This window comes from Exophiala aquamarina (assembly GCF_000709125.1).
Source record: "Exophiala aquamarina CBS 119918 chromosome Unknown aczIA-supercont1.10, whole genome shotgun sequence".
NCBI classification, from domain to species: domain Eukaryota; kingdom Fungi; phylum Ascomycota; class Eurotiomycetes; order Chaetothyriales; family Herpotrichiellaceae; genus Exophiala; species Exophiala aquamarina.
Window position 1 is genome coordinate 83,223 of NW_013550578.1, and position 18,874 is coordinate 102,096.

At 50.3% G+C, this 18,874-nt stretch overlaps 8 protein-coding genes across 8 annotated transcripts; 4 read left to right on the forward strand and 4 right to left on the reverse strand.

Annotated features, from left to right (window-relative positions):
* Positions 1–723: 723 nt before the first annotated feature.
* On the forward strand, positions 724–1,806 carry A1O9_09414 (uncharacterized protein; the record flags this gene model as incomplete). Its single annotated transcript, XM_013401384.1, has 1 exon — positions 724–1,806. The coding sequence occupies one exon, from the start codon at positions 724–726 to the stop codon at positions 1,804–1,806; it is 1,083 nt and encodes a 360-aa protein (XP_013256838.1).
* Positions 1,807–1,888: 82 nt separating this feature from the next.
* Positions 1,889–2,691, reverse strand: A1O9_09415 (Fe-Mn family superoxide dismutase; the record flags this gene model as incomplete). The annotated part of the gene is made up of 3 exons (XM_013401385.1): positions 1,889–1,984; positions 2,036–2,505; positions 2,559–2,691. 3 exons carry the CDS (start codon positions 2,689–2,691, stop codon positions 1,889–1,891), a joined length of 699 nt encoding a protein of 232 aa, XP_013256839.1.
* Positions 2,692–4,986: 2,295 nt separating this feature from the next.
* A1O9_09416 (uncharacterized protein) lies at positions 4,987–7,312 on the forward strand (the record flags this gene model as incomplete). The annotated part of the gene is made up of 5 exons (XM_013401386.1): positions 4,987–5,182; positions 5,232–5,317; positions 5,370–6,008; positions 6,036–6,202; positions 6,256–7,312. The coding sequence occupies 5 exons, from the start codon at positions 4,987–4,989 to the stop codon at positions 7,310–7,312; spliced, it is 2,145 nt and encodes a 714-aa protein (XP_013256840.1).
* Positions 7,313–7,409: 97 nt separating this feature from the next.
* Positions 7,410–7,790, reverse strand: A1O9_09417 (succinate-semialdehyde dehydrogenase; the record flags this gene model as incomplete). The annotated part of the gene is made up of 2 exons (XM_013401387.1): positions 7,410–7,552; positions 7,610–7,790. The coding sequence occupies 2 exons, from the start codon at positions 7,788–7,790 to the stop codon at positions 7,410–7,412; spliced, it is 324 nt and encodes a 107-aa protein (XP_013256841.1).
* A 2,882-nt stretch (positions 7,791–10,672) lies between these two features.
* A1O9_09418 (uncharacterized protein) lies at positions 10,673–12,296 on the reverse strand (the record flags this gene model as incomplete). The annotated part of the gene is made up of 7 exons (XM_013401388.1): positions 10,673–11,036; positions 11,107–11,290; positions 11,348–11,462; positions 11,514–11,656; positions 11,712–11,837; positions 11,890–11,983; positions 12,057–12,296. The coding sequence occupies 7 exons, from the start codon at positions 12,294–12,296 to the stop codon at positions 10,673–10,675; spliced, it is 1,266 nt and encodes a 421-aa protein (XP_013256842.1).
* Positions 12,297–13,761: 1,465 nt separating this feature from the next.
* Positions 13,762–15,281, reverse strand: A1O9_09419 (uncharacterized protein; the record flags this gene model as incomplete). Its single annotated transcript, XM_013401389.1, has 2 exons — positions 13,762–14,670; positions 14,733–15,281. 2 exons carry the CDS (start codon positions 15,279–15,281, stop codon positions 13,762–13,764), a joined length of 1,458 nt encoding a protein of 485 aa, XP_013256843.1.
* A 659-nt stretch (positions 15,282–15,940) lies between these two features.
* On the forward strand, positions 15,941–16,669 carry A1O9_09420 (2-haloacid dehalogenase; the record flags this gene model as incomplete). The annotated part of the gene is made up of 1 exon (XM_013401390.1): positions 15,941–16,669. One exon carries the CDS (start codon positions 15,941–15,943, stop codon positions 16,667–16,669), a length of 729 nt encoding a protein of 242 aa, XP_013256844.1.
* A 587-nt stretch (positions 16,670–17,256) lies between these two features.
* Positions 17,257–18,815, forward strand: A1O9_09421 (uncharacterized protein; the record flags this gene model as incomplete). Its single annotated transcript, XM_013401391.1, has 3 exons — positions 17,257–17,784; positions 17,843–18,425; positions 18,502–18,815. The coding sequence occupies 3 exons, from the start codon at positions 17,257–17,259 to the stop codon at positions 18,813–18,815; spliced, it is 1,425 nt and encodes a 474-aa protein (XP_013256845.1).
* Between the last annotated feature and the right edge of the window lie 59 nt (positions 18,816–18,874).

Consider the following 18,874-nt stretch of genomic DNA (forward strand, 5'->3'; position numbering starts at 1 on the left):
CGGTCCCAGTCACTCCTAGTCGTCACTACGGACAGGCGAGATTAGTCATTGCAGGAGATGAACGACCAGGGGTGCCCGGTGGCTGAAAACGCACCCAAAGGCACGAGGCACAGATTACAGTACCTGGAGCTATAAGACACCCCGCTGCAATGCAGAGTATTCCAGAATGTCCCATGCTATATCCACCTGAGCCCAACAAGTGATATCAATTATCGACGGTGCCCAGGATAGGTTTTTAGAGATCACAGTCCATGAACACCACGGCCTAGGTGGACCAGTCAAGGGTATGTGACATCAAAGGCCGATAAAGGGGGGAATTGCCGATTATACATATGCCCGTGCAGCAGCCCGGATGCATGCCGCCCAGAGGTCCCCTTGGTCAATACCGCTGCCGGGACTAGCGCACGCATAGAATCGATGTTTTGTGCTTCAGCCTCGTGCCCCGCTTCTGTACGCCCTTCCGCCTTCAACAGTGACGCACTAGCGAGGCGCAGTGATGAAACGGGTGGAATCCATGGGAGACACCTCGTAAGATTGTAGCCAACCTCGTAAGATCAGCGCCCACGAAACACGTTGCTTCAGACATGCGCTGCACTTCCCCGTCTTGCCTTCGAATCGGATTTCGCCTGGGCCGCGGCTTGTGATTGCTATATCTGTCCAAGTGTACGAGGGACTTTCGACCTGGGCTCCTGGAGCCTCCTGGCCAAAGACGGACGCGCGAGAATGTCTTCCACGCTGGCACACGAGATTCCAGTGAACGTGCGTTGTCATTGTGGGCATGTTGCCTTCAATCTCAAAGTCCCGAAGGAGATGTTTCCGCTCAAATCAAGCCTCTGCCATTGCAGATCCTGCCGTCATGCTACGGGACAACTATTCGCAACATTCGCAGTCATACCCACCGCCATACCGAGCGAGATCCACCAAGACAATTCTGATAGTCTAGCAGTGTATCGATCTTCTTCCACGATATTGAGATTCTTTTGCAAGAACTGCGGAGCAAGTATTGCCAACTTTGACTCTGCCGGTGACGGGGAATGCGAGCTTGCGACCGGATGTCTCGACTTCCCAGGTGAGATATCTGGTCATGAATACAAGCTCAACAGGGTCCAACTCTGGGTCGAGGATGTTAAAGGTGATGGGGGTGCGGCCGGATGGATCAATGCAGGAAAATTGGCTGGTATGGATCGACACTGGAGAGGGAGAGATTCTCCGATGGTCAGTGATGCCAATATTGAGGGTATCCTTGCAGGTGAACACGGAGAGCAGCCAATTAGATCGTCAGGTGAGTCTGAACACCGTGGGCGAGACGATGAGCTGAATTTCCGTTGTCACTGTGATATCGTCTCCTTAAACATAAGCAGACCTGATGAGCAGTACAACCAAGCCACGGGGAAGTTTGAGAGTGGCCTTGACGCGTGCACATCCTGCCGGTTGGTGACTGGCTTTGAGATCACAGGCTGGGCCAGGGTTCCCCAGGAGTTGATCAATACTCCAGCACCAAGTTTCAATGCCTACCTCGCGGACAGGTCGAGGCTGAAACACTATAAGACGTCTGCAGACGTGAGTCGGTATTTTTGTGGGACTTGCGGCGCAACGGTCTTCTATCAAAAGCACGGACTAGACACGATTGACATTGGCATTGGGCTACTCGACCCACCAAATCCCGAAGATGCTAGGGCCGAGGACTGGCTCGTTTGGCAGAAGTATCCTACGGGCATGAGCTATCCTGAAAATGCCATCGACCAAAAGTTTGTCAAGGATCTCGCAGATGGACTGAGATCTCACAAAGGCGCAGGAGATGTGTAGCGTAAGGACTGAAGGACACATGTGCGCGTGTACTAAGCTTTTTGATACATCTTGGTGAGATAAAGTCTCCAGACTCGAGCATTTAGCTAGAGAACCTCTTCTCGGCAGCCTTCCAATTAACGACATCCCAAACCGCGCTGAAATATTCGGCCTTGCGATTCTGGTATTGTAAGTAGTACTAAGTCCAGGGGTTAGCGGGTCTCATCGGAGGAGGTTCAGATACAGGTACAGCATGTTCCCAGGCATCAATACCTAGCAACGGTTTGAACTGCCCAATGACGGGATCTTGATTGGCGTATGCCTTGATGGAAATGTTACCGGTCTGAGTATCTTTGACCAACCATGCCCAGCCACTGCCTTGAACACCAGCCAGAGCAGCATTGAATTTCTTCTTGAGCTCTTCCAAGCCTCCAAAGGAGGCGTCAATGGCCTTTGCCAGATCGCCAGTGGGAGGCTCGCCGCCACCACTGTTCTTGGGTGCTAGATTCTCCCAAAATAAACTGTGATTGATGTGACCACCGCCATGAAAGTTGACGAGTGGAAGCAGGGCAATCTTGGCCTTGACATCATCGCTTGCCTCGGCTGCGGCGAACTTGTCCGCTGCATCGTTGTAAGAGTTGACATAGGTCTGGTGGTGCTTGCTGTGGTGGAGCTCCATGATCTTGCCAGAGATGGCTGGTTCGAGCGCGCCATAGTCATCTACACAGTATGTTAGTGAGCGCCCCGGTATGGGCATATCCACAGGAACATACAGGACAAGTCGGGGAGAGTAGCCTTTCGTCTGATAAAAGTTCGGTCGGCGGTAGTAATGCATCTGAGCGGATGAGAGGCGGCAGCGAGTCTGAGACCGGAAGGGCGAGCGGCAGACTTGATAATAGACGCCATAGTTACAGAAGAGTGACAGGAAGGGAGGACAAATGGTCCGGAGGTGGGGTTAGCAAGGAGAAACAGACGAGCAGATAGATAGATATTTACATGCGGTGCTGTGTTCCAGGATTCTTGCGAGCTCCCACCGCACCCTGCTGCAATCTTCCCCAACTTTTACGTCACCTTCACGGCAACCACATCCTCCCGGAGCTCCGAGATCACGTGTGAGGCTGACCTTCAGCCTTGCGTTCAATTGCCACCATATCATGAGATCACGCGTCAACACTTGCGCAGGCGAATCATTTGCGCAGGACTTGAATCGACCTCGTCCAACCTACCTCCTGCACCAGCCCGGACATGCTGCTGCTGAAACCAAACGGACATGCCTGGGCTCGTCAATTACAACGGAGCTGATCCTACGTGTTCAGCTGATACCTCATCCCTAGTCCCATGGCCTAGACTATGAAAGGGCCTGCGCTGGCCTGTGGCACATCACTCACAAGCAATACCAGCAAGCGTCAACATCTGCCGCGAGTGGACAACCACAAGAGGATAGGTGAACTAGACCTGCACCAGACTGCAAGGGAGAGACAAAGACAAAGAGGCTGGAACACCTAATCTACCAAAATACCACACCAGAGACAACAACCTGGTGATGAAAGAGACAGACGAAAATTATAACACTGCCTTTCAGGTGCTTTAATCGACTTGATCAAATGGCCCCGCAGGCTGTAACACCCCAAGACCAGGAGACGATCCTAGCGAAAGTCCAGCAGCTTGGTCACATTCGAATGTGCTATTGTTACAAGGGGCCTTCCGAGCTCAGTGGGGATCGACTTTGACAAAGAACATGCCTCCACATATATGCATAGGACTAACATTGGTATGTATTCAAAAGATGTGGGTGCTCCCTACTCTGGTACCTGTCACAAAAAATTGCTTTTTGCCGACCTCGCTCCGCATGCCGAGCGTGGGCATGAAGGCAACGTCCCGCCATCATACAGCCGTACCTTGCCTTGATATGTATACTTGAGATGAACCCCCCTTATTTCTTGCGAAGTGAGATTTTGAGCGACTCGAAAGCAGGTGAAGGCGAGACTAATTATCTCGCCCTTGCACGAAACGATACTGTCATGAATAAGCACCGATGGCGACGGCGCCGCGTTCTGCTTGTGTCCATATGCTCTCCTATTCCTTCTTTCTCAACTTGTCGACGATTTTTCATGAACATCTCTTGCCGATCTGCCCTTCTCCAACACTCAGAAGCGTTTGCACTTTCGCTCTCTACAATCCCAGCCTGGAACGTTCTGCTTTGGGGCAAGCCTTTGATACTGCTGATGATAAAACGAAATCACGTGCAACATATTTGTCACGATTTGTTCCGTCTCTCAGCCTCTTCTACATGTCTATGCATGGTAGCTTGTGGCACACATTGATGATAGGCTCAGGACATTCCTCGCGCCCGGGCAGGTTCCTAGGCAAATCTACGCGTTGGCCCTTTAATTTCGACAACGGCTTTCATACTCTCGATCCTTTCATGATTATTGCTCTCTTGATAACCCAAGCCCTATTTAGATTACTAACTGAATGCTTACCGTTCCAGCATTCCAGTAAGCAGGAAAAAGTGTTGGCATCTCCTAATGGCGGGGATGTCACGTGGGCAACTACCCAAAGCCCAGAAATTTAGCTTGACTGCTACCAAGATAACGACCTCCTTACCGTTGTTCTCCGTCTTCTCACGCTCCGACAGACTCAACAGTGATCCGCTCGAGGCTTCCTGGTATGCTCACAGTGTATTCCCTACAAACTTCTATCGGGCTCTGTCTTCATCCACGAACTTAGCTGTTAGCCTCGCTCGGACTCTACCTCGGCAAGATTCAGGTCATGTCTGATGCGGCCGAGCCTCCACCTCACCACGGCTCACAGCAGGCCTCTGCGGCCGCAGCGTCGTCTGTCAGGTGGCTCAAAAAGCGCAGACTCGCGGGGGAAGAGAGAGAACGGGCTGTCCGTGCGTTAGTCTTTCCTGATATTTGGGCTGAATGGCGTCCGCCCTGCTAAACGCGGTCAGTTGCGATGAATGTCGTCGTGTCAAAGAAAAGTGTGAAGGAGGAACTCCTTGTAACCGATGTGCTCATTTCCAGCGGCCATGTGAGTTCAAGCGATCGGCCGCAAGGCGATCGACTCCCAACAATCTAGGCCATGGGTTCGTCCTCCCAAACAATCCCATGTTGAGGTTGGACCAGTCTGACCGAATCAACCAGTCTCACAGTTCCTAATGTTGAAGTCGAAGACCTACGGGTCCGCCTAAGTTACATGGGACGGATACTGCGGCATACTAATCCAGAGCTCGAATTCGATATTGACAGCCTCCGTTCTAAAGCCGAATCTTTGACGGAGGCAGAAGCTCCTAGTCACGGATCTGCTGAACGCACCCATTCTGATATGGAAGGTGATCTCAACATCGAAGATGAAAACTGCACTATCAACGCAGTAGATGACACCATTGCACGTAAGTAGGAGACTCAGTGAGCGATGCAGCTTGCTGACTTTCGTCCGAGATTACTCGGGCGAATTCTCTTATTGGAATTTTTCTATGCGAATCAAACAACACGTGAAAGACTGGATGATGTCGTCGCATACTACTGTATGTTTCTCGCCATTTTACTTCAAGTTTGACAGTGTTTGACCTTTAACAGGGCTCCAATGATCCCAATCACGTGCCGGAATACTGGCGTGTCGAGGAGCTCCATGCAAATTCCAGCGAAATCACTGAAGCCCGTGCAAGTTTTCCCCCTCGCCAGGTCGCAGGATTCCTGATGCATGTCTTCTTCAAGCATGCGGCTATCAATTACTTTTACGTTGAACGCCTTTGGCTAACGGAAAGGCTGGACCATGTCTATGAGAACCCTCTGGAACTTACCGCCAAGGACGCTGGTGGTCTCGCGATAATGCTCAACATGTTCGCCGTAGGAACTCAATACGTACATCTTGAGTCGATTGTTAACACCAATGAAGACTCCAGTCCAAATACTGGATGGGAAAATGAGATTGGTACCATGTTCTACCGCCAGGCAACGAAGCTGCTGCCCGAGGTAATACATCTTGCATCACTAGAGAGTGTGCAGGCCTGTTTGCTCTTCGGCCTCTATGCACTGCCAATTGATGCTTCCGGATTAGCCTACATCTACCTGAATATAGCCGTCAAACTAGCAATTCAAAACGGCATGCATCGGCGCCTGCCGAGTTACACTTTTTCTCCGAGTACGATCGAAACCCGTAACCGAGTCTGGTGGACTGCGTACTGTACTGAAAGGCAAGACTACCGCCTTACTTTGGTTCTGCACTGACTTTCATACAGAAAGATCGGAATTTTCCATGGCCGGCCGACATCAATTCTAGCCTCAAGCATCGACACCGATTTGCCTTCTGATCAAATTAGCCTCCACAGCCAGGAAAACCACCCCGATGCGCCAAACCTCTTAGTGTCAATCAAATTGACCAAATACCTTGAAGGCTTTATGAATGAACTGTCAGTGATATCCTTCCCCCGCTGCTGCGTATCGCGCTCATTATGCATCCTAGTTTACTGCTCCGCAAGTGCCAGAAATCCGACCTAGCCGGCATACTATCTCGTGTGCTAGAATTGAAAGGCGAGATGAAGAAGTGGTGGGATGGTTTATCGCTGGGATCAGCTACCCGTCCATCACTGCACCTGCGGCTCGAGTATTGCCTTGTCCGAATGTTTGTCGGTCGACCATTTCTTTTCAGCCGCGCAGGGGCAGGTACTACACCTAGCGCAACTTCTGATGGTGGCATCGGACCGCCACAACCTAGTAATACCCCAGGTAATAAGTCCAGTTCTGGAAACAACGCTCGTCCTTCGCGAAAGTCGTCCTTGGTGGACGACTGCGTCCAAGGAGCTCTCGAAGTCATTGAAATTGGTCGTTCCCTCCGTGAGAGCGGCATAGGAGTTGCCAAGTCGTCGTATATTGAATACAGTTCTTGCAGAGCCTCTTTGCTGGTGCTCATCGCTTATTGCATTCAAAACCAAACAGACGAGCATTATCACTCTTTGGAAGAAGGCCTGGAAATCATTCGCCAAATGTCGGCAACCGGTGACTCTGCGAGGTATGAGGTCCTCCTGATCGAGACCTTGGAACACGCCATCAAGCGCTTGCATTTTTTCGGTGCTGAGATACACACACAAGATGCCGTCGGTGAACGACCTCCTACAGGGTACGATAGCTTCAAACAATGGAGCTCGACCTGGAAGACCAATATTGCGACTGGGAGCCAGGGTCATGCTGTACAGGCAAGGCCATCAAACCTTGACAGACATGTGGAATCGTCAGAGATCAACTTGCACATAGACGAGGGACAGCCGGACTGGCGGGGACGGTCAATGAGTGGCACTGCCGGGACGGGTGCAGTATTGGAATTTCTTGACGCCGACCCCACAGGGTTGGGGCACTTACAGTCGGCCGCCGGCTCTGCCTTCTTCGGTCTCGAAAGTATCAACCCTACATCAGATGTATACGCGCACCCCGAAAGACAACTCATGGAGAGTTTCCTAGCTGTGCCCGACTATCAATTTCCCTTCTCGAACGGATTCAATGATGGCGGTCAGCAATTTGGCTAGTCTCTAGCTTTGGGGAAATTAGCACTTCACGCCATTAGAATGACTCGTGAACTACGCTGTGCGATACGGATTAAATCATTGACCCTTCCACTGTCTCCTAAAGGTTCGCATTCAGCTTCAGTGTCAGAGTTCCCGTCTTTGAGATCAGGTACTCCTCTATTGACTCGTCTTTTCCCGCTTCTTTACCATACCCCGACTCCTTGACCCCCCCAAAGGGAGATTCGGCACACGAAGAATTACCTGGGAGTAACGAGTCAGCAAAGGTTCGAGGACTGACTTAGGCACGAGGCAAGTCACCAGAATTCATGCCAACCATGCCAGCCTCGAGGTTCTCCAGTAGCCTCCACATCCTATCCACGTCGCTTGTGAAGAAGTATGATGTCAGGCCCATGCTTGTTTTGTTGGCAAGTCGAACAACTTCGTCCTCAGTATCGAAGACATACAGACAGACCAAGTAAAGGCCCGAAGATCTCTTCATTGCAAGAGAGCATATCCGCTGTCATGTTAGACATGATTGTAGGCTCAAAGAAGTTACCTGGAAGATTTTCCGGTCGCCTCCCGCCAGTCACAATAGCGGCGCCCTTGCTTTTCGCATCAGCAACGTGCCTCTCTAGCTTGTCGATTGCGCAATCCGTCGTCAGTGCGCCCATTGTCGTCCCAGGTATGTCATCGTGCCCCACTCGCATCATTTTCACTGCATGGACTAACATACCTTCGAACTTCTTGAAGATACCTCTTTGTACATACACTCTATTAGCGTGTGTACACGCTTTCCCGGCGGCCCTCCACTTCAAGATCATTAGAGCTGACAATGCTCCCTCCAGGTCTCCATCATTAAAAACAATAAAAGGACAATTGCCGCCAAGCTCCAGCGTGAGCTTCCTCAAGCCATCACGGCAATGCCTAGCGATGAGTCGACCCACTGCCGTACTACCGGTAAATGTGACCTTCCTCGCAAGTGGGTGTTTAAACAACCTTTCGCTTACCTCAGGTGTTTTAGCCATATTTGTATATAAAGGGATATTGATATATGGTGAAGTCAGTAAAAAATAATTAATATTAAATTAGTTGTCAGAACGTTGACAGCGCCAGCCCCAAACACAGCTCTAGCAGCGAGATCTGCAAGAGCTAGTACGCTCAAAGGCGTCTCTGGCGACGGTTTAATAATCATGGTGCAGCCAGCAGCCAGTGCGGCAGCGATTTTCCACAATATCATTGCCACGCGAAAATTCCAAGGCACGAGAGCAACACATACGCCAATCGGCTGTTTAACCACAAATACCCTCCTAGTCGAAATAGAGGGTATCGCTGTAGTACCCCTTATCCGCTCAGCCTCGCCGGCAAACTACTATGTGAACCTAAGAGCATAGTCTACCTCTCCCGGGGCTTCTGCCATAGGTTTGCCTGTCTCGTACGCGACGATTTTGGCAATATCCTCTCGTGCATCGGTGATTAGGTCGTGCCATACCAGTAGCATTTTGGCGCGATCTCGGGTGTTGATATGGCAATATTTGTCAAATGCAGCTTGCGAAGACTCGACGCATGTGTCCACATCGGCTGCTGCAATCACAGGGCAGGTGGAATAGACCTTCCCCGTTCCAGGATCTGTTCTTGAGTTCAGCAAGTGTTTGCATCATTGTTCAGTACATGATTTGCATTATGCTCTTTCTGTGCTATGAGTGGCGGACCTTTGACCTCAAACCGTTCACCAGACTTAGCCTCGATCCACTTGCCATTCACAAACGCGTTTTTGTGAAGAAGAGAAGGATCGTTCAGCTTGCCAAGGCTTAGAACTAGTATGTTCCATTTCAAAGATTTGATGGAAGGGATCATCCCACAGTGAATGGCAGGTCATTTGACTGCTTAGTCAATACTGAGTCGCTGAGATCTGCATAGTGCTATGATCTGTCTTCTGCATTCTCGATGTGTTCGACCCTCCTGGGTTGGCGAAGTCTCTACTGAAACCTGAGCTGGCAACCCTATATCAACCATCCATCGAAGCTTCAGGACCGGACGCCTTCTTGTGATCGCTTCGCACCTTCCGACGAGGCTGCCAGTAACACTAGTTGCGGTTGTCGACGTCGTCATTCCTAGGCGTCTGCCGGGCCGGATTATTTACGAATTTCAAGACTGTAATTGCCATAGTTGGCCGAGTATTTTCCAGCCACCCAGTTGAGAAGTAGTAAGGGCAGACGACGGCGGTGAGTGGGTGTAACACAGGTATGTACTCACCCGTGGGATTTTCAAATGCCTCATTCTTGGATGTAAAGTACACGAATGACGGGCCGGACTGTTGACGGAGACTTCGAGCTTGGGATTGTCTCGACTATACGCCGATACCCTTTGGTCATGTGGTTCTTTCGACTCCTTATCAGTCCCCTCCCGTCTACCCGCTCAATTGTCTTTTCTCATCCAGCCGGTCGAGTTCGCTCTAGAAGTCTCGCTCACTTGAACGATAACTCCGGGTTGTTCCTATGTTGCAGTCACCCGGTATGTACGTCATCAAGGTCTTGGGCTTGTTGTGGAGGAACCCGTAAGATAGAGAGGGCATGCAGAAGTCAGAATGATATTCCAGATCCGGTACCCTGATGGGCTAGTGACAACGGTCAGCCTGATGGATACTGAAGCAATTGTGCCAGCTCTGGATAGTATCTGGCCTTCATCGACGCCCCCCTGAAACACAGCTACGGAAGCCATTGCCATCTTAAATGAAGAAAGTTATTTGTCCTATTAGATCGGCGCTCTTTTGCTAATTAGTCTCCTCGCACGAAACTCTCCAACAATCAAATAAGCGAAAGTGCCCCTGCCTATATATTGTTGAGGTTTCCAATTCCTCAGTAATCCTTGCATTCTCCTTTCCCTCCAGGCGTATTTCTACAAATTGCTCCAGCTCTGTAGACCCTGCTTTTTTTCAGTCGGAAAATCGTACTCGCTAGCTCCTCAGGTTGAGGGTGTTGCGTAGAGCGGAATCTATTCTTTCCACACTATTGCTTTGTAGTGAAACTACATAAACATGGGATAAAAAGGTATTTCCCAGCAAACTTCTCGGTACGCCGCTTTAATACATGCGAGATTTGTCATTACACTGCAGCCTTGCCGTTTTCTCTCGTGTGCCTAGGTTTGTTGCTTGGGAGGAAGGTGTCTATGCTCGGCATAATTTCACCAAGATCCATGTAGCAGGTTGTCCCGTAAGCCTACGCTCAGTGTATTGGCCAGAATAGGCCTCCAACTCTTGAACTTCTTCCCTCTTCCCACTCACTTTGGAGATATGTAAACACATAAATAGTAGCCATCGGCTTAGTGGCTGGAAGATACCCAAGGATATATACGTTCGCTATCAAACACATGATCTTAGCCTGCTCACACTGTCCTGACCTTGTCCTCCGTTTCCACTACTGTCTCGCGGGATCGAGGACCCTCGATGTCGACGTCATGATTGGCTGGAACTTCTGGAACCATGCGAATTAGACCTACCATGCATGGAATGGTAACGGCCAACAAAGCACAGTTGATATAAAAGGCATGTCGGGGGTCTGCAGATTTGTTGGTGTTGATAGAATACGAAACAGTTTGACCAAGGGTCTCGAAGGCTCGGAAGATACCACCCGTGCGTGCGGATGACCTGACATCGATCGAAAATGTTCCGAGAATCCAATATAGCGAGAGCTGGCATAGATATCCAGAGCTGAAGACGAACAGATAGGGAAGATAGGCTTCTGCCCACCTATTTGTTTCACTGGGGAACCACTGTTAGCTTCCTCTCACATTCAAGCTGTGCGAGGTACATATCTTACAGGCCGTAGTCAAGTGCAGCTTTCTCAGCACCAAACTTGTGATATTCGATGCCCAGCCAGATAAAGCATGCAGCTTGAGGAATAACCCAGATTGAGAATCCCAGCCACGCACGGCTGATCTGAGACCAGCGAGATTGGTCCAAGAGTTTTCCATATCCAATGACCATCGGAATAGTTATGGTTGCTGGGTCACGTTAGATGGTGGACTTGAAGATTTTTCTGTACATAGCGTGGTACTCACGAGTGATGAGAGACGACAATGCACGTGCGCGGACGCTAAAATGTAGTGAGAGGAAGGTTCCCATGGTTCCGCCGTAGAAGAAGGAGTAGAAGGCTGGGAAAAACACCAGCCAAGTCTGTGAATGAAGTTGAGATGTTGGATCAAACCCATACTTGAAGCCGCTTACCTTTTTGCGCTGGAGGTGCTTCCACAACGCCTTGAACTCCTGTGCCCATGTGATATCCTCAGAGATAGCAACGGTGGAGCCGTCCCGGCGTCGAACTTTTCTGGTGGGCGAGAGCATAAGAGCCCAAATTACACCTGTACATTCTGTAGGATCATTCCGTCAGCATGTTGAAATGCAAATTGAGAGCTTGAAGCTTACCAAAGCCGACGAAGATAAGGTATGTAGACCAGGCAATGCCACCAGCGGAGGAGGTTGTATAGTTTGTTGAAAAGTTAATCGCACCTCCTACGATGCTGCCAGTATTTCTCATTGCGGACCAGATGCCTAATGAGCACACATAAGTTCGGCTTGATTTCTTGGTTTGCTGCCAACATACCTAGAAAAAGACCTCTATCGTTTTGGTCTGGATATGATAGCATTGCAGTGGTCTCCCCAACATAAAGGAAGCCGTTGAAAAGGCCTCCCAATACCTGAAACGTGGTCAGCATTGGCTTAGTGGAAATTTAACATCCCTGCTGACGGTTCAGACTAAGCGGCACATACCCTGGAGAATAAGAGGTACCAATCGACGTCATATCGTGCGTTCACATAATACCCGGAGCCAGCAAGAGGCATGGTCAATGCTGCAAGGAAACAAGACCATTTGATACCTATCTTGTTGATCAATGGCCCTCCAAAAAGAGTCACTACAAACCCAGCCGCGTAGTTCAGGGAGGTCGCAAGATTGGCTAAAAATGGTGTAGAGAGACCACCACCACCAAGGTTGGATATAGCATCTGACATGGCAGGGCCAACGAATGAGAGCCTGTGTCATTGTGAGCCATACACTGCGGATTGTGCGGAAGGAGGACGCAGGGGCAATAGTATTTACGCGCCGAAGAGAACCATCTGGAACAAGACGCTCCGCCATATCTTTGTTGCCCGCGATGCGCGCAAATAAGCGTCATCAATCTCTATCACTTGTCCCCATTGCATTCTCACAGATGGTGCAGGGTTAGTATCAGCTTCGACAAGCTTGACATCCCCTGGGTTTCCTTCCTTGGAGTCCGACACAGTTGCCATGATGGTGGATGGTAACCTGAGAAACGAAGATGTCCTAAGAGGCGAAGAGGGAGACGATGTTGAGATGGCTATTCTCGATGATTGCGGGAGCGTATATATCTACCTCCATATCATGTTAGGGTGATCTTGGAGAATGAAAGGTCCTGGAAGTATGAAGAGACGTCCATGTGCCTGTCCACGCTAGCCTCGTCGCGGTGGTGAGATAAAGATGTGGAGGGTGATAAGCCGGCCCGGTCTCGTATAGCGTTGAATCTAGCTACGCCCAATTGAAATGGAGCTAATACTGAGACAATGCGGCGGAACCAACGTGAACGGGTAACCTGCTTCCGCTTGAGAAATACGGAGTACTACTAACGCCGAGAGACACTACCCCAGCTTTCCGGCCAGCGGGTCGCATCGTCCCCTTGTCTGTTCTCACAGTCGCATTCCCCCTTGGTAGGAATTGCAAAGGACTGTGCACTGGATACAAGCTCCCACCACGTGTGGAATATGCTGATAAGGTGCAGCTGGCCCGGTTAGTCCATATATGGGAACCTGCTCCGCAGATATGTCTGGGAAGATGCCAGTACCAGATAGTCGGCCCGGTATGATTTCCCAGACGCAACGCTTCGGTTGAGACTCCATGTCTCAAGACAGCCTTGGGCTTGGGCGTGTTTGACGACAGTTAATCCCCAAAGGAAAGATGGCCCCTTCGCAGAGAGGATGAGCTCGGCAACATGGCAGGCAGCAGCTAACCAGAGAAAGGAGTTTCCAAATATCCACAAAGATATAGAGTTATTCATTTATTGGCACGATAGTCAAAGTGCTTCTCGCTCTGAATCTCCAACACCGTCCTGTCGGTGATCAAATACAAAAACACGACAATTATGGGGAAATAAAGACATATCACGACTTGGCTAACTTCATTTAATTTGGTTCCTGGGCAAAAGCAACATCATCGAACCAAGTTCCAGGTATCTCTACTTTTTCTCAACAGAAAGCTCAGGACATCGGGACATACCTTTCGAAACTCGTGGAAACTCGCCCCAATATCTGTAACAGTCCATCTCATAAATCTAGGCACTTCTAAATCGACGTCCCGAATGGGCCTTTTGAGATTGTCAGCGTAGGCCATAGAGGAAGGACAGATTAAGAACGCACTGACGATGCACTAGTTCAGAACCTCCCGATGGAGCGATAATCTACGCTACAATTTGCTTGTGAAGCCACGCTCCTCAAATATAGGGAGTGTCGGTAGAAATATATGGCCAGTACCCAAGATATCACCATCCTCTTCCTTGTTGCTCCAGGCTCTGTCTATACGAAATTGTGAAGTTTGGAACAGTGTGGGTATCCCAGTGTCACTGAATGGCAGCTTTTCTCCCACACGTTCGGCAAGCACCATCTTTGCCAGACCTTTAGCTCCAAGCCATATCACAGGCATCCCATGGCCATTAAATCCCGCGAGAATGAACTGGCCAGGTTTGGAAGGCACAGAGCCAATATGGGGGTTTGAATCGAATGAGTATCCCATCACCCCTGTCCAGATATGAGCTACCTGAGCACCAGTGTTCTCCCAACCGCGGTATGTTCGCTGCATGTAGTCTTCGTAGTAGCCTTTTGCAGCATCAATCAAGACGCTGTCATCCACGTTCCCGTACCATTGATCTCGGAAAGGGCGGAACACCTGTGCTGCTCCACCTACAATGATGCTGCTGTCAAGCCGGGGAATGAGATAAGAGCCAGTGTTGTCTTCAGTGCGGTTGCTATATGAGTTGGTGAATAAAGGTGTTTTACTGCGATTTTGCACGGGTATTTCGATGTGCGAGCAGATACCCTTGCAAGGGATAATGTTGCGCTCGTATTCGGGGAGGAGGCCCGAGACATAGCCATTTGAGGCGTGCACAACTTGCTTCGCATAAATTGTACCACGCTCTGTTTCAACCACAAAACCACGCTTCTCATCGGGTTTCACCGAAAGTACTGGCGTATGGGTCTGGAGATTCACTTTCCCAGTAGATAGTACAGGTTCTAAAAGCCCGAGAACAAACTTATAGGGCCACATGGTGCCTGCCGTATATGACGCTGCGGCCAAAGCCCCTTTGACGCCCGAGTACTAGGCAGAGTGAGTTTGGTTGCTCCTCGTGACGAAGGCACATGGGATCAGGGTTCACTTACAGCCTCAGCTTGCTCAGGGACGTCGGTGAAAAAAACATCCTTCATGTAGTCGAGGCCAAGGGACACCAACATATCGTAGGCAGCCCTGGCATCTTTTGCAGCCTTCTCCTGGCACCAGACGTCGACAGACCTCGCCATCGTAAAATCACAGTTGATGCGTTCGTTTTCGATGGTCTTTTTGATGGCCCACATGTTCTCAATCTCAAACTCGGCGATTTCAGCTCCAGCTCTTACACCTGCCCGAGCAATATACTTGGGGATATGACCGTAAAGGTCTGGGCGCAGGTGTCCCCCATTGCGCCCGGTTGCCCCTGAACAAGCTCCTCGAGCCTCAAGAATGGTGATGCTGAGATTGCCCACACCGATACTCTCGTTAAGGAGGTGATACGCAGTTGCAGCACCTGCGTACCCAGCTCCAATGATGACAATATCACTTTGCTCTGGAATGGATGGAGTTGTTCGATGGTCGTGTAGTTCATGAGGCTGTGTCAGCCAGAACGATGTCAATCCATTCTGAACAGGAAGCATCTTGTTCTGACTTGGCGCCATGTCACCGTGTGGTTTGTGATACTGGCTTGCGGTGCTTTGCACCGTGCTAGCTCTCGTCCTGATGCCCTACCCAGTGAGTACTTATCATATCAATCTCATCCTCATCCTGTAAACAATTTATCCGATGCTTTGCTAGCTGGAATTTACAAGGTGTTCGCAAACGGATCTGCTCACATTATCGTCGTGGAAGTGGCGCTGAACTACTTTACCGGCCCGGTTTGCCACCGCTCTGTGAACTCCGCTTCGCGTGGAGATTCTGTAAGAACTCAGAGATTGACCACGTGATAGTAGTAATCTCGATATCTCGTCTGGGTGGCACCTACCCATATTGAGTTTAGTCAGCATCCCACTACCAGTAGACAGTCTATTGGTTAGGAGTTGCAGGTAGCGGAAGCGAACTCGAATACAAAATTGCTGCCGGGCCGGCTTGTCCACCACACTTGGCCAAATATGAACTTCAGCCATCACGTGCAGCTGGGCAACAGTAACGCCGTTACGACGATCATAATACAAAGCCAATAAATACGTTGCTACGTGGTGGTAAGACAACAAGCACAACATTGTTCTCGCTATCGGCTGCCAAGGCACGTCGTCACGCAACAAGATCGGAAAGAGAATACAGCAAAAATCAAACAAACGCATGAATACCATCAAGGACCATGGAAACAAGCAGCAAGCACGTCGTTTTTGACGTGGTCGGTACTTGTGTATCCTTTGACGCTTTCTACGAGTGCATCGATGCTGCCATCGGAAACAAGCTACGCCAGCATACCATTACCCCGAAGCACTTTGGCTTCACGTGGCAGACAGCCGCAGAGTTGGAGTTCACGTTCCTGTCCATCTCGGAGCGATACAAGCAGTACAATGACGTTCTGCGGTCCATGTTTTATCGCTCGCTCTGGCTCGCCGGAATCTCGGATCCGCGGGCTTTTGCCACGGACGACGAACGCGAGCGCTGTATCAGAGGCTACTCGAGTTTGCCGCTTCGTTCTGGTTGTTCCGAATGCTTCCAGAAATTGAGAGAAGCCGGATTTACCGTCTGGTGCTTCACCACAGGCGACATCAAAAGGGTGAGGGGTTACTTCGAGCGAGCAGACGTGGAGATGCCATTGGAGAATTTCCTCACTTGTGATACGAAAGGTGTGGCGAAACCAGCGCTAGCAGCGTACAAGTCGGTACTAGAGCAGCTTGCGAAAGGAGATGAGAAGTGGTTTGCCGCTGCTCACATGTGGGACGTGTCAGCAGCTGTGAGGGCAGGATTCACGGGCGCTTATTGCACCGTCTACGAAAAGGAAGCATGCTTAGAGATTTTTGACGAGGAGATGAAAGTCATGGCGGATTCCCTGCCGGAGATGGCAGAAGGCATTATCCAGGCCTCGAGAGGTTGATGGTTTCCACACAGATGCAAAGTAGCAATGTTTCGTTATCATCTGAAATAGCGAAGCAGTGATCATGTCTTCGGTGAACTAGGTTACGAGTAGGATAGAGGCCCCTGGGGTCCAGGAGATAGACGAAAATGTGCCATTGGCCAAACCTCATGGTGGACAGTAAGCCTTGGGTCCATATCGATGTTTGACAGACACTTCTTGTTGACATACAGTTCTGGCGAATGTTGAAATAGCAATCAAACCGTAACATGATAAGCAGCGATTGCGCTGATGACCAGAAGACGTCATGGTCATCTCTATGTTACCTTGCTGTATTTGCATGATCCACAACAGGAGCTAAGAGCCAAGTGCCGGGCCGGCCAAACACAAAGGACAAGTCATTACCCAAGCGTGCTAAATCAAAGCCATAGCCGTGCTTCAAGCAGCTACCAGATTTGCCATAGAGAACCATCCGAGCTGGAAAAGCCAGAGACCGGACATATGGTGATCCCACATCTTTGGATAACTATGAGTTGCTTTTGAGACGCTCTACACTGAGACAAGTTTCAGCAACCCTTTCTGAAAGGGAAAGCTCACAGATCTACGCCATGTCCCCACGCCTGCCCGTGGATAATCCTGTCCCCAGTGTTTGGACAGAGCCGCCACATCCACTGGATGAATACCAGTCGACACCAAAACTGCCAGAGTCCTGCGATGTACTCATCGTAGGTTCAGGCTTTGCCGGCGTTGCTACAGCTTATCATATCCTAGAAGACAAGCGTACCACTCCTTCAGTAGTCCTTCTTGACGCACGGAAGCATGCCTCGGGCGCCACAAGTAGAAATGGTGGCCATGTCAAGCCGGACACGTACTATAACGTGTCCAAGTATGAAAGAATATACGGGGCGTTGCAAGCTGCCGAGCTGGCTAAGTTCGAGAGCACTGGGGTCTATGCCACCAAGCAGTTGGTCGAGACGGAGGGATTGGACTGCGACTTCCATCTGACACGAGCAGTGGATGTCTACATGGATCCTCAACATGCGACCGAGACTGCTGCGGCATACAAGCGGCTTCTGAAGCGTGGACAGGTCGATATGGCGGACGTCGAGTATACCTCGAAAAAGACCGCTGAACGAGTGAAAACCCCTGAACAATCTGCAAGACATAGACTGAGGCTGATCAGATAACCCGTAGATATCAGGAGTGAAAGGGGCCCAATGCTGTTTCAGCTTCACGGCAGCACAATTATCGCCCAGGAAGATGGTGCTGCAGCTATTGAGCAAACTGCTTGAGCGAGCAGCCCTGCAGGCTTACTCGCACACTCCAGTGATCAGGGTTTCCCCTCGGCGAGACGCCGAGGGGCACTGGACGGCGACGACACAGCGAGGCAGCATCAAGGCCCGGAAGATCATTTTCTGCACCAATGGTTACACCGCGTCGGTCTTGCCACAGTACGTAAACAAGATCGTTCCCGTACGTGGCGTATGTAGTCACATCACAACACCGAAAGGCACTAGCTCGCCGCATCTGGCAAACACGTACAGTCTCCGGTTTGGCGGAGCCAACTATGACTACCTCATTCCACGGCCAGATGGAAGCATCGTTGTGGGTGGTGCCCGGCAGACATTCCTGCACGACAAGGAGTCATGGTACGACTCCGTGAAGGACGATGAGAATGCGCTGAGAGCTTCGGAGCGGTATTTTCATGGATACATGCAGAGGCACTTCCGAGGCTGGGAGGACAGCGGTGCGATCCCAGATCGGGTTTGGACTGGAAGTAAGTATGCTGTCTTCGAGACTCATTGTGTTGGCTACTAGGCAGGTCCTTGGCACTAATTCTTGTAACTCGATAGTCATGGGCTACACGTCCGACCTAATGCCTCACATCGGCGAAGTTCCTGGAGCACCATCGCAATATATCATTGCTGGGTTCTCGGGACACGGCATGCCACAGATCCTGTTGGCGAGCAAGGGGCTTGTGGCTATGGTCACGAAAAACCTCACATATGAGCAGACAGGTTTGCCAATCATGTTTAAGACAACGAATGAGAGGCTATCATCATGCTATAGCGAACTTGAAGAAGGCTTCAAGGATGTATGGGCCTCAAATATTTCGGACAAGAGCTCGCAAGCCGTGGGACATCGCCAATCGCAAGCGCGGCTGTGAAATCTGGAATAATATCGTTAGAACGAGAAGGGATTTCGGCAACGTCTAGACAAGCTTTG